This window comes from Chamaea fasciata, unplaced genomic scaffold, assembly GCF_029207755.1.
Source record: "Chamaea fasciata isolate MVZ Bird 193981 ecotype frontalis unplaced genomic scaffold, bChaFas1.0.hap1 SCAF_635, whole genome shotgun sequence".
Classification (NCBI taxonomy): Eukaryota; Metazoa; Chordata; class Aves; order Passeriformes; family Sylviidae; genus Chamaea; species Chamaea fasciata.
Genome location: NW_027094720.1, coordinates 45,211 through 58,102, shown reverse-complemented (window position 1 = coordinate 58,102; position 12,892 = coordinate 45,211). Strand labels below are relative to the sequence as shown.

Genomic DNA, 12,892 nt, shown 5'->3' with positions numbered 1-12,892 from the left:
CCAAAACCACCCAGAATTTTTGGGGACCCCCCCCCCCCCAAACCACCCAGACTTTTTGGGAATCCCCCAATCGATCCAGAATTTTTGGGGACCCAAAGTTCCCCCCCCCCAAGATTTTTGAGGTGCCCCCCCCCAAGATTTTTGGGGTTCCCCCCCCAAAATATTTTTGAGGTTCCCCCCCAGGTATTTAGCGCCCCCCCCATGAATATTTCGGGGTTTCCCCCACCTCAAATCCTCCAACATCTCCTTCAGCATCAGGGGGTCGATCTGATCCTACAGAAACCCCCCCCCCCCCCAAAAAAAAAAAAAAAAACCATCAGGATGACTCAACCCCCCCCCCAAACCCCCCCAAATCGAGGAGGGGTCCCCCCCCAAATCCCCCCCCCCCGGACCTGCTGGGCCTGCAGCCACAGGTCCCTCTCCAGCGCCTCGGGGGCCCGGGGGGGCAGCGAGAACTTGAAGAAGGGCCGGAGGTTCCTGTAGATGTAGAGCGCGGCGCCGGCGGCCACCACCACGGCGGGGCCCCCCCCCGGAGCCCCCCCCGGAGCCCCCCAGGGTGGGCCCGAACGCCCCCAGCCCCGCGGGGGCCTCGGGCAGGGCCAGGCTGGAGATGGAGCCCCGCGCCCCCTCACCACGGCCAGCCGGGGTCCCCCCCGGCTCCCGAGGGACCCCCCCACCACCAGCTGGGGGGGGAAAAAGGGGGGTCAGGGTCTGGACCCCCCCAGAGCACCCCCAGGGACCCCCCCAAAAAACCCCAGAGCAACCCAGGACATCCCATAACACACAGGGACCCCCCTCGCAGGGTACCCTGGGGACCCCCACCACCAGCTGGGGGGGGGAAATGGGGGTCAGAGGGGGGGTCTGAGGGTCTGGACCCCCCCCAGAGACCCCCACTGAGCACCCCAAAACATCCCAGAGCACCCAAGGATCCGCCGGAACACCCCAGGGGACCCCCCCCGGCACCCGAGGGACCCCCAGCACCAGCTGGGGGGGGGGGAAATGGAGGGTCAGAGTGGGGGGGAGAGCATGAGGACCCCCCCCCAGAGCACCCCTGGGACCCCCCAGAGCAGCCCAGAACACCCAAGGCCCCCCAGAGCACCCCGGGGACCCCCCCAAGACCCATCCTGGGAGCCCCCAACATCACCCAAGGCCCCCCCCAGAGCACCCCGGGGACCCCCCCTCCCCCCAATCACCTTGTGGTCGCCGTCTCCATGGAGATCAACCAGCGCTGAAAGGGGAGGGGGGGCTCAGGGGGGACCCCGGGGGGGCTCAGGGGGGACCCCCCCCCCACAGGGACCCCCCACTCACACCCAGGGGAACTCCCCCAGAGAGGATCCCCCTCCCTCACCCACGGGAGACCCCCCAGTCCGAACTCCCCTCCCCAAACCCCCCCTCACTCAGGGACCCCCCCCCCCCAAATCCAGAGACCCCCCGCAAAACCCCCCTGACCCAGAGATCCTCCCCTCAGAACCCCCCCCTCACCCAAGGACCCCCCCAAACGCAGAGACCCCCTCCCCTCACCCAGGGACCCCCCAAAGCCCCCTCCTGACCCAGAGCCCCCGCTCACCCATGCACCCCGGGAAGCTGCACAGCCCGGCCAGGGGGTCCTCGTGAGCCTCCAGCCATAGCGAAGCGCTGCGGGGGGGTCCGAAGATTGAGGGGGGGGTCAAAAACCGACACCGGGACCCCCCCAAACCCCCCAAATCCCCCACAAAACCCCCGCCCCTCCCCACCTCTCCTCAGCCGCCGCCATCGCGTTGCCACGGCAACGCGGGGATTTGCCGCCCGGAAATGACGTAACCCAATAAGCCCCGCTCACTCTTTTATAAACCAATGAGCCTCGCGATTGCTCTGGCCACGCCCCTTGCCGGCACTCCGCCTCGTTTGTAGTTCCGCGGCTGGTGGCGTCGCCACGGACGCCTCACGTGCGCGTGACGTCACCGCACCGCGCCTGCGCGCTGCCCCTTTCCGCCTTGGAGACGCCGCGGTGCGGCCGCGCTCGGAGGGTTCGGGGGAATTTGGGGGTTTTTGGGGGGATTTGGGGGGAATTTGGGGGTTTTTGAGGGGTCAGAGAGGCGGGGAGGGGCTGGCGGAGGGTGATGAGGCGGGTGGAAAAGGGGGGAATGCGCTGGGGAGGTTTAGACGAGCCTGAGGGGCCTTTGGAGGGGTTTTGAGGGGGGGGTCTGTGAGGTTGTTTGGGGGCCCGTGGGGTTTTTTTGGGGTTCATAGGGGGCTGAGGCGGTGTGGGAGGGTCCTCAGGGGGTTATGAGGCCTTGAAAGGGGTCGGGGTTATTTGGGGGGGAGGTCCATGATACCTTGGGGAAGATTTTGGGGGGTTTCAGAAAGGCCCAGAAGTTCCTGGGGGGAGCCTCGGGTGGGGGTTTGGGGGGGAGAAGGAAAATCGGGAGGTTTTACCCCCCAAAATAGAGACAGGAGGGTCTGGAGACCCCCAAATTCCTCCCCGTTATTCCCATCGTGGGGGGAGCAGTACCAGCCTCTCCCCCCCCCCAAACCCCCCTGAGGGTCTCCCCTTTATTTTTGGGATGTGGGGACCCCCCTTCACCCCCCCAAATCCCCCCCCCAGCCGCCACCATGCAGCTCTTCATCCGTGGCCAGACCCTCCTCACCCTCGAGCTCTCCGGCTCCGAGACCCTCGCCCAGATCAAGGTGAGCCCCCCAATTCGGGCCGTCCCCCTGCCCGATCCCCCCCGGATTTCGGGGTGCTGACCCCCCCCCGTTTGTCCCACCCCCCAGGAGAGGGTGGCCGAGCTCTCGGGGATCCCCCCCGAGGACCAAGTGCTGCTCCACGCCGGGACCCCCCTGGACGATGAGGCCGTGCTGGGGCAGAGCCCCCTCCCCGAATTCGCCACCCTGGAGCTCTCCACGCGCCTGCTGGGCGGTAATTCCGGGGGGGGCCGCTAATTAGCGAGGTGTTAATTACCAAAACGACCTCTCCCCCTGACACCGCGATTTCCTTCCTCCCCCCAGGGAAAGTCCACGGCTCCCTCGCCCGCGCCGGCAAAGTGAGGGGCCAGACCCCCAAGGTGAGCGCTGAGGGGGCTCCCCCCGGGTTTAGGGGACCCTCACCCACCTCGAGGCCCCTCCCAGGGTTTTGGGGACCCCCCCCCCTGACCCCCCCGTTCTTTAACCAGGTGGCCAAGCAGGAGAAGAAGAAGAAGAAGACGGGGCGGGCCAAGCGGCGCATGCAGTACAACCGGCGCTTCGTCAACGTGGTGCCCACCTTCGGCAAGAAGAAGGGGCCCAACGCCAACTCCTGAGCGCCAATAAAGCGATTTGGCCTCCGGTCCTGCCATTTCGGGGCTCTCTGGGCTGTTTCTTCACTGCTTTTCCCGGGTGGTTTTGTCGCTCTTGTTTGGGCCGTTTTGGGGTGTTCAAAGGGCTTTAGGGGTGGAAGTGAGCTCTAGGGGGTTAGTGCGGCTCGCTGAGCAGGTGGCGGGGCGGTTAATTAGAGGGAGGAGCTTAATAAGCGTTAATTTGGAGCTTGCTAATGAGAAGGCGCCGTGTGGAGAGGAGTTTTTCTATGGGGGAGGCGGAAAGGACCGAGCGGTCCTGGAAACACCCGAGTGCTGCCGGAAATACCCGCGGCGATGCCTTCTGCCCCCCAAAATCCCCCTGGGAGGGAAGGAGGGACCCCCAAAACCTCCCGGGGGGAAAGGCGGGACCGCAAAACCTCCCAGAGAGAAAGGAGGGACCCCAAAACCTCCCAGGGGGAAGGAGGGACCCCCAACACCTCCTGGAGGGAAAGGAGGGACCGCAAAACCTCCCGGGGGGAAGGAGAGACCCCCAAAATCACATTGGGAGAGAAGGAGGGACCCCCAAAACCTCCCGGGGGGAAGGAGGAATCCCTAACACCTCCCGAAGGGAAAGGAGGGACCGCAAAACCTCCCGGGGGGAAGGAGGGACCCCCCCAAAATCCCCCTGGGAGAGTAGGAGGGATCCCCAAACCTCCTGGGGAATGGAGAGACCCCAAAACCTCCCGGAGGGAAAGGAGGGTCCCCAAAACATCCCGGGGGGGAAGGAGAGACCCCCAAAATCACATTGGGAGAGAAGTAGGGACCCCCAAAACCTCCCGGGGAAAGGAGGGACCCCCCAAAATCCGTCTGAGAGAGTAGGAGGTATCCCCAAAACCTCCCGGGGGAAAGGAGAGACCCCCAAAATCACCCTGGGAGAGGAGGAGGGACCCCCCAAAACCTCCCGGGGAATGGAGGGACCCCAAAACATCCCGGGGGAAAAGGAGGGACCCCCAAAATCACCCTGGGAGAGAAGGAGGGATCCCCAAAACCTCCCGGAGGGAAAGGAGGGACCCCCAAAACCTCCCGGGGGGAAAGGAGGGACCCCAAAACCTCCCAGGGGGAAGGAGGGACCCCCAAAACCCCCCGGGGGGAAGGAGGGACTCCCAAAATCTCCCGGAGGGAAAGGAGAGACCCCCAAAATCCCCCTGGGAGAGTAGGAGGGGCCCCAAAATCTCCCAGGGGGAGAGGAGAGACCCCCAAAATCCCCCTGGGAGGGAAGGAGGGACCCCAAAGCCTCCCGGGGGAAAGGAGGGACCCCAAAATCTCTCGGGGGGAAAGGAGAGACCCCCAAAATCCCCCTGGGAGGGAAGGAGGGACCCCCAATTCCCCCAGACCAGTTCCCCCCCCCGGCCAAGAACGGCTGAGTAAGGAAAAGGGGCGGGGCAAGCCAGTCCTGAGAGATGAATATGCAAATAAGGAGGTGTTTTTATGCTAATAAAAAGTGACGCACATTCGTCCTAGCTGCCGAACAGAGGGGCGGGGTTATGCAAATTGAGAACGAGCAGGGCATCATGGGAGTCTTATTCACGAGGATTTCGGGGTTCTGAGGGGTCGGATCGTGAGGAACGCGGGCAAAAAGCAAAGAATTAGTTGGGGGAGAAACTCCTGAATGGGGTGGGAGAGGCAAAAACGGTGGAGCGGGGGTGGCCGTGACCGCGATAGGACACACCCACGGCCGCCATTGGGGCCTGTCGCCCCCGCTGGTATCGCTTCTCGGCCTTTTGGCTAAGATCAAGTGTAGTATCTGTTCTTATCAGTTTAATATCTGATACGTCCTCGATGAGAGGACTTCATATTAAACGGATTTTTGGGCTCGGGAGTTGGACCCGGAGCTTGCTCCCTCCGCTCCGCGCATCGTCCCGGTATTGCAGTGCCTCCGGGAACGGTGCACCCCCGCCGGGGGACCTTTCACTGGTGAAAAATAGATTTAAAACCCCTTCGAACTTTCCCTGTTATTGTGATTTTATCGCGACACAGGTTCCGTTTCACGGTTCTCTTGGCATGCTCGGCTCTCTTCGCTGCCTTCACTCTCCCGCTGTTTGGTGCAGCGCCCCCGGGAACGGTGCGCCCCCACCGCGGGACCTTTCAGTGGTGAAAATGAGATTTAAAAAAAAAAAATCTAAAATTATTCCAACAGCCGTGATTTTGTAGCGATATCAGCCGCGTTCCGGGTACTCGCTGCTCCTCCTGACACCTTTGCGCTCTCTGCTGCACTCACCCCGGAGAGGAAAGGCGCTGAGGTTACCCTGATGTTTATTCCGTGGCTTCTATCGCGATGGAGTCGTGATTCTAATGAATTCGTGGCTTTTTTAGCTCTATTTCTCACGGGCCTAGGGACCCCGTTCCTGGAGGCGCTGCAATACCCGCTCAGTGAGAGCAGCAGAGAGCGTGAGAGCTCCAGAGGGACCGCGAGTGCCAGAAGTGCGGTTCATATCGCGACACAATCACGATCACCACGGTAATTTTAGGAGTTTTTAAAGTCTATTTTTCACCATCTCAGGTCCCCGCGTGGGGCGCACCGCTCCCGGAGGCGCCGCAGTGCCGGGACAGTGAGCGGAGCAGGGAACAGAGAACTCCAAAAGGGAAGAGACCGTCCGAAGGAAGCGGTCGTAATCGTGGTGGAACCACGATTGAGGAACTCGTAACAAGCTTTTAAATCTGGTTTTCACCATTGAAAGGTCCCGCGGTGGGGGCGCACCGTTCCCGGGGGCGCTGCGACAAACAGCGGGAGAGTGAAGGCAGCGAAGAGAGCCGAGCACGCCACGAGAACCGTGAAACGCAGCCCGTATCGCGATAAAATCACGATAACAAGGAAAGTTTGAAGGGGTTTTAAATCTATTTTTCACCAGTGAAAGGTCCCCCGGCGGGGGTGCACCGTTCCCGGAGGCACTGCAATACCGGGACGATGCGCGGAGCGGAGGGAGCAAGCTCCGGGTCCAACTCCCGAGCCCAAAAATCCGTTTAATATGAAGTCCTCTCATCGAGGACGTATCAGATATTAAACTGATAAGAACAGATACTACACTTGATCTTAGCCAAAAGGCCGAGAAGCGATGCCGGCTGTCGCGACCGGCCCCGATCGCGGCCGTGTGTGTGTTTTATCGAGGTCACGGCCACCCCCGCTCCGCCGTTTTTACCCTCCCCAGCCCATCCCGAGCTCTTCCCGCATCTCCTCCCGCACCTCCCGCTCGCCTCCCGCACGCCCCGACCCCGAAATCCCCGAAATTCCCCGTAAAATCTCCTCCCAGCATGCCCTTCTCTCCGGCGAGGCCTCATCATTTGCATAACCCCGCCTCGCAGCCCGGCAGCGCGGGGAGTTTTAAGCGGGACAGCGGCGCCCCGGGGAGAATGGGGGAAAAACGGGCAGTTTTGGGGGTTTGGGGGTACCTGGGGGGGCACCTAGAGGCTCCTGGAGACACCTGGAGCAGCACAGGAGCGGCTGGGCTCCTTTAATACGTATTTATTTATATTTATTTATAACATTTCCTATCCCGTTTCACGTTCCCAGGCGCCCCCGGTTCCTCCCCAGCATTTATCCACAAAAAGGAGGGAGGGGCCGTGAGAGGAAATATTACATTTTTCACTGAAAACATTTAATTTTTTTTTTTTTTTTTCTCTTAATTCGAGCCGAAGAATCAATTTTTCTCACGGCGCTACCGCGGGGAATGGGCGTGGGTCCGGTGGTGACGTCATGCAGGTCGAGGGGCGGGGCCACCACCAGTTGTTCCGCCCACTTGTGGGCGCGGCTTAGGCAGCTCCCGGAAGCGGCGCTGCCCCGGAAGCGGCGCGGGCGGTGCTCCGGAAGCGGCGGGCGCTGACCCGGAAGCGGCGCGGGGCGGGCAGGGCGGCCATGGCGGCGGAGGAGCCTCAGCAGCCGCAGCCGGAGCCGCTGGGCGGCAGCGATGCCGACGGTACCGAGCGGAGATTCCCTCCTCACCCATCCCCGTGCGGCGGCCGCGACCCTCGGGCTGGGATCCCTTTCCCGGTTCTCCCACGCTCCGCCATCTCGCTCATCCCGGGAGGGCCGGGATCACCCCCGGGACCGCCCCCGGTTTACCGAGCACAGCGCCCAAACCCTCCCCGCTCCCTCCTCCTTTGCCCCCTCATGACTCTTTCGGGCGACCCCCGAGCGCTCAGCCCCTCCCGGTGAGGCTGAGCACCCCCCGGTGTCCCCCCCGGTAACCCCCCGGTGCCCCCCAGGAGTGAACTGCCTGGCGTACGACGAGGCGATCATGGCTCAGCAGGATCGGATCCAGCAGGAGGTGGGAAGACCCCCGACCCCCGCCCCAAATAATCCCGGCCCCGAGGGGGGGGGGGGATCTCGGTGCCCCCCGTGACCCCCCCCCCCCGGTGACCCCGTGACCCCCCGGTGACCCCCCCCGGTGCCCCCCAGATCGCGGTGCAGAACCCGCTGGTGTCCGAGCGCCTGGAGCTCAGCGAGCTCTACAAGGAGTACGCCGAGGACGACCACGTGTACCAGGAGAAGATCAAGGTGGGCACTGGGGGGCACTGGGATGAACTGGGAGGGCACTGGGGGGCACTGGGACATACTGGGAGGGCACTGGGAGGGACTAGGACGTACTGGGGACAGCACTGGGACACCAGGAGGGGACCGGGGACAGCAGTGGGGGGCACTGGGATGTACTGGGACAGAGCTGGGGATGGCACTGGGAGATATTGAGACATACTGGGAGGCACTGGGATGTACTGGGGGGCACTGGGATGTACTGGGAGGCACTGGGACATACTGGGAGGGCACTGGGAGGTACTGGGACATACTGGAGACAGCACTGGGACACCAGGAGGGGACCGGGGACAGCAGTGGGAGGCACTGGGATGTACTGGGACAGAGCTGGGGATGGCACTGGGAGATACTGGGACATACTGGGAGGCACTGGGATGTACTGGGAGGCACTGGGAGGCACTGGGACGTACTGAGGGGGCACTAGGACAGCACTGGGAGATACTGGGGGGGCACTGGGATGGGGCTGGACACAGCCCAGGGATACTGGGGGGTACTGGGGGGTACTGGGAACAGCACCAGTATGGGACTGGGAGGGCGCTGGGACACCAGCTCAGGGCTGGCTGCAGCCGGGGTGTCCTGGATGTCCCCGGGGATGTCATCGTGTCCCCCCGGTGTCCCTACGGCCCGTGGGGGTGTCCCCGTGCCCTCCCCGGTGTCCCCAGTGTCCCCTCAGTGTCCCCTCAGTGTCCCCTGTCCCCAGGACCTGCTGCAGAAGTATTCCTACATCCGCAAGACGCGGCCGGACGGGAATTGTTTCTACCGCGCCTTCGGCTTCGCGCACCTGGAGGCGCTGCTGGAGGACGGGCAGGAGCTGCAGCGGTGAGGGGCCCCCCCGAAAACCTCCCTGGGGACCCCTGAAATACCGCTGGGACCACCAAAATCACCCCCAGAGAGCCCTGGAATACCCCCTGGGGCCACTGAAACCACCCCGGGGCCACCAAAAACATCCCCGGGAGCCCCAAAACATCCCAGGGACCCCCCAAAACCACCCTGGGAACCCCTAAAATACCCCTGGGATCACTGAAACCGCCCCGGGACCACCAAAAACATCCCCGGGAGCCCCAAAACATCCCAGGGACCCCCCAAAACCACCCTGGGAACCCCTAAAATACCCCTGGGGCCACTGAAACCGCCCCGGGACCACCAAAAACATCCCCGAGAGCCCCAAAACATCCCAGGGACCCCCCAAAACCACCCTGGGAACCCCTAAAATACCCCTGGGGCCACTGAAACCGCCCCGGGGCCACCAAAAACATCCCCAGGAGCCCCAAAACCCACCCCAGGGACCCCCCAAAACATCCCAGGGACATCCAGAAACCCCCCTGGGAGCCCCAAACCCATCCCTGGGAGCCCCAAAAGCAACCCTAGGGATCCCTAAAACCCACCTGGGAGCCTTAAAACATCCCTGGGGACCCCCAAAAACACCCTGAGAGCCCCCCCAAGCCCCTGAGACCCCCCTCAAACCTCCCAGAAGTCACCCCTTGAGATCCCCCCGATCCCCCCTGGGGTGTCAGGGTGTCCCCAACGTCCCCTCGGGTCCATCTTGGCACCTCTGGGACCCCCCTGAGCCCCCCCAGGACCCCTCTGGGTGCCCCCCGAGCCCCCCAGGACCCCTCTGGGTGCCCCCAGGACCCCCCTGAGCCCTCCCAGGACCCCTTTGGGTGCCCCCCGAGCCCCCCAGGACCCCCTGAGCCCCCCCAGGACCCCTCTGGGTGCCCCCAGGACCCCCCTGAGCCCTCCCAGGACCCCTTTGGGTGCCCCCCGAGCCCCCCAGGACCCCCCTGAGCCCCCCCAGGACCCCTCTGGGTGCCCCCCGAACCCCCCAGGACCCCCCTGAGCCCCCCCAGGACCCCTCTGGGTGCCCCCAGGACCCCCCTGAGCCCTCCCAGGACCCCTTTGGGTGCCCCCCGAGCCCCCCAGGACCCCCCTGAGCCCCCCCAGGACCCCTCTGGGTGCCCCCCGAACCCCCCAGGACCCCCCTGAGCCCCCCCAGGACCCCTCTGGGTGCCCCCCGAACCCCCCCAGGACCCCCCTGAGCCCCCCCAGGACCCTTTTGGGTGCCCCCCGAGCCCCCCAGGACCCCCCGAGCCCCCCAGGACCCCTCTGGGTGCCCCCAGGACCCCCCTGAGCCCTCCCAGGACCCTTTTGGGTGCCCCCCAGGACCCCCCTGAGCCCCTCAAGACCCCCCTGAGCCCCCCCAGGACCCCTCTGGGTGCCCCCCGAGCCCCCCAGGACCCTCTGGGTGCCCCCCCAGGTTCAAGGAGGTGTCTGCGCGGAGCAAGGAGGAGCTGGTGGCACAGGGCTTCACCGAGTTCACCATCGAGGACTTCCACAACACGGTGGGGGCTTTTGGGGGGGCTCGGGGGGGGGTTTGGGGGGCTCTGGGAGGGTTTTTGGGGATTTTGGGGGGGCTCTGCTGGGGTTTGGGAGGTTCTGCAGGGGGCTTGAGGGGTGCTGGGGGGGCTCTGGGGGTCTCTAGGGGGAGCTGGGGGGGTTTGGGGGGGCTCTGGGGGGTCTTGGGGACATGGGGGGGACACAGAGTTCAGCAGCCAGGGCTGGCACAGCACGTGCGTGTGACACAGGTGTGTGACAGGTGTGTCCCAGGTGTGTCCCAGGTGTGTGACAGGTGTGTCCCCACAGCTGATGGAGCTGATCGAGCGCGTGGAGCGCCGGGTGCCGCTGCCGGAGCTGCTGGCGGCCTTTAACGAGCCGGCCACCTCGGATTACCTGGTGGTTTACCTGCGCCTGCTCACCTCGGGCTGCCTCCAGCGCCACCGGCGCTTCTTCGAGCAGTTCCTGGAGGGCGGCCGCAGCATCAAGGAGTTCTGCCAGCAGGTGCGGACACCTGGGGACCCCTGGGGACACCTGGGGAACCGTGTCTGGGGTACCTGGGGCACCTGGGGTGCCTCTGTCACTGTGTCTGGGGCACCTGGGCACATTGGGCTGGCATGTGGCACTCATGTCACCATGTCTGGGGCAGCTGGCAGCTGTGCCAGCAGGTAAAGGACACCTGGGGCTGGCACTCCTGTCACCTTGTGTGTGGCACCTGGGGCACCTGGCAGCTGTGGCAGCAGGTGTGGGGCGGGCACGGCACCCACGGCCGTTCTGTCACTGCACATGGGGCGCTCTGTCCCCGGGCCTGGGGGCACACGGGGGGCGTGTCACCATGTCGGGGGTACCCGGGGCTGGCAGCCGATGTCCCCCCGGCCCCTCCCGGAGCTCTGGGGGCCTCGCTGGGGCTCGTGCTGCCCCCAGACCCCTGCGTCCCCCGACGGCCTCTGCCCCCTCCGTGTCCCCCTCATCCCCTATTAACCCCGTCCCCTTGGTGTCCCCGTGTCCCCTCACCCCCTCGGTGACCCCTGTCCCCTCTGTGTCCCATGTCCCTCTGTCCCCTGTGCCCCTCGCTTCCTGTTAATACCGTCCCCTCCGTGTCCCCGATGTCCCCTGTGTCCCCTCACCCCCCAATGTCCCCTCTGTGTCCCCCCATGTCCCCTCACCCCTCTGGTGACCCCTGTCCCCTTGGTGTCCCTGTGTCCCCTCACCCCCCCGGTGACCCCGTTCCCCCCCCGCTGTCCCCATGTCCCCTCACCCCCCGGTGACCCCGTTCCCCCCTCGCTGTCCCCATGTCCCCTCACCCCCCGGTGACCCCGTTCCCCCCTCGCTGTCCCCGTGTCCCCTCACCCCCCAGTGACCCCGTATCCCCCTGCTGTCCCCATGTCCCTGCTGTCCCCGTGTCCCCTCACCCCCCAGTGACCCCGTTCCCCCCCCGGTGACCCCGTTCCCCCCCCGCTGTCCCCGCTGTCCCCGTGTCCCCTCACCCCCCGGTGACCCCGTATCCCCCCGCTGTCCCCATGTCCCCGCTGTCCCCGTGTCCCCTCACCCCCCAGTGACCCCGTTCCCCCCCCGCTGTCCCCGCTGTCCCCTCACCCCGCTGTCCCCGCAGGAGGTGGAGCCCATGTGCAAGGAGAGCGACCACATCCACATCATCGCGCTGGCGCGGGCGCTGCACGTCTCCATCCTGGTGGAGTACATGGACCGCGGCGAGGGCGGCGCCACCAACCCGCACGTGTTCCCCGAGGGCTCGCAGCCCCGCGTGTGCCTCCTCTACCGCCCCGGCCACTACGACATCCTCTACAAGTGACCCCCGACACGAACCGCAGAGCCAGGGGTCCCCCCGAACCCCCCCGAGCCCCCCCCAGGCCCGGCCCCACGCGGCCCGCGCCCTCCCCCCCCCAAATAAAGATGTTGGCCCCGAGGGATGGGAGTGTTTGTTTATTTATGGGGAGGGGGGGGTTGGGGGTGGTTCGGGGGGGCTGGGGAGGGGCAGTTTGGGGTGGGGAAGGGGGGATTTGGGGTGGGGAGGGGGAATTGGGGGCGGTTTGGGGTGAGAAAAGGGGGATTTGGGGTGGGGAAGGGGAATTGGGGGCAATTTGGGGGGCTGGGGAGGGGCAGTTTGGGGTGGGGAAGGGGGGATTTGGGGTGGGGAGGGGGAATGGGGGGCAGTTTGGGGTGGGGAAGGGGCAATTCGGGCCGTTGAGGGGGCGGGACGAAGTTGTGACCCCCCCTTTGGGGCAGCCGTGGGGTCGGGGACCCCCTTTGGGGGCGGTTGGGGCGGGGGGCTGAAGTTGGGGACCCTTTGGGGTGACACTTGGGGGGGGTCTCGGAGGTTTGGGGGGCGATTGGGGCGCCCTCGCCTGTAAATGGGGCTGGGGGAGGGAATTCGGGGTCTGGGCAGAACCCAGGGAAGGGTCCGGGGAGGGGGAGGACCCGCCCCCCGCGACCCCCAAACCCGCCCCTCCCCACACCGGGGGGGGGGATGAGGGACCCCTCGTGTCACGGGGGGGGAGGGGGAGTCCCCCCATACGATTCCCACCGCCCCCTCCCCAAATTGCACCCCCGTGCTCCAAATTCACCAATCCCCCCCCCTCCCCAAATTCCCCCCGCGCCGGGGGGCGGGCCCGGCCCGGCCCCCCCTCCCCAGGCCCCCCCCCCCGCCGCCGCCTTCCCACGCCCGCAGCCGCCGCCGCCGCCGCCGGGCCCGCACGCGCCGGCC

General features: G+C 65.6%; 2 protein-coding genes, 1 long non-coding RNA gene and 2 other non-coding genes across 6 annotated transcripts; 3 read left to right on the top strand and 2 right to left on the bottom strand.

Annotated features, from left to right (window-relative positions):
- Positions 1-1,181: 1,181 nt before the first annotated feature.
- LOC136305771 (uncharacterized) lies at positions 1,182-1,795 on the bottom strand. The gene is made up of 3 exons (XR_010725412.1): positions 1,734-1,795; positions 1,568-1,635; positions 1,182-1,228 (listed from the first exon to the last, which is right to left on the bottom strand). It is a non-coding gene; the product is annotated as an uncharacterized lncRNA (long non-coding RNA).
- Positions 1,796-1,918: 123 nt separating this feature from the next.
- FAU (FAU ubiquitin like and ribosomal protein S30 fusion) lies at positions 1,919-3,313 on the top strand. 2 transcript variants are annotated; one of them, XM_066209090.1, is made up of 5 exons: positions 1,919-2,006; positions 2,585-2,667; positions 2,755-2,899; positions 2,989-3,044; positions 3,153-3,313. In XM_066209090.1, exons 2-5 carry the CDS (start codon positions 2,593-2,595, stop codon positions 3,276-3,278), a joined length of 402 nt encoding a protein of 133 aa, XP_066065187.1. In that variant the 5' UTR covers positions 1,919-2,006; positions 2,585-2,592; the 3' UTR covers positions 3,279-3,313. The 2 variants fall into 2 exon arrangements, with proteins under 2 accessions (XP_066065187.1, XP_066065186.1); XM_066209089.1 differs by having other exon boundaries at positions 1,941-1,987.
- Positions 3,314-5,019: 1,706 nt separating this feature from the next.
- On the top strand, positions 5,020-5,210 carry LOC136305774 (U2 spliceosomal RNA). Its single transcript, XR_010725414.1, has one exon. It is a non-coding gene; the product is annotated as a U2 spliceosomal RNA (small nuclear RNA).
- A 968-nt stretch (positions 5,211-6,178) lies between these two features.
- Positions 6,179-6,369, bottom strand: LOC136305773 (U2 spliceosomal RNA). The gene has a single exon (XR_010725413.1). It is a non-coding gene; the product is annotated as a U2 spliceosomal RNA (small nuclear RNA).
- A 748-nt stretch (positions 6,370-7,117) lies between these two features.
- Positions 7,118-12,095, top strand: OTUB1 (OTU deubiquitinase, ubiquitin aldehyde binding 1). The gene is made up of 7 exons (XM_066209088.1): positions 7,118-7,225; positions 7,515-7,576; positions 7,708-7,806; positions 8,540-8,658; positions 10,094-10,178; positions 10,480-10,674; positions 11,783-12,095. Exons 1-7 carry the CDS (start codon positions 7,165-7,167, stop codon positions 11,978-11,980), a joined length of 819 nt encoding a protein of 272 aa, XP_066065185.1. The 5' UTR covers positions 7,118-7,164; the 3' UTR covers positions 11,981-12,095.
- Positions 12,096-12,892: the final 797 nt, after the last annotated feature.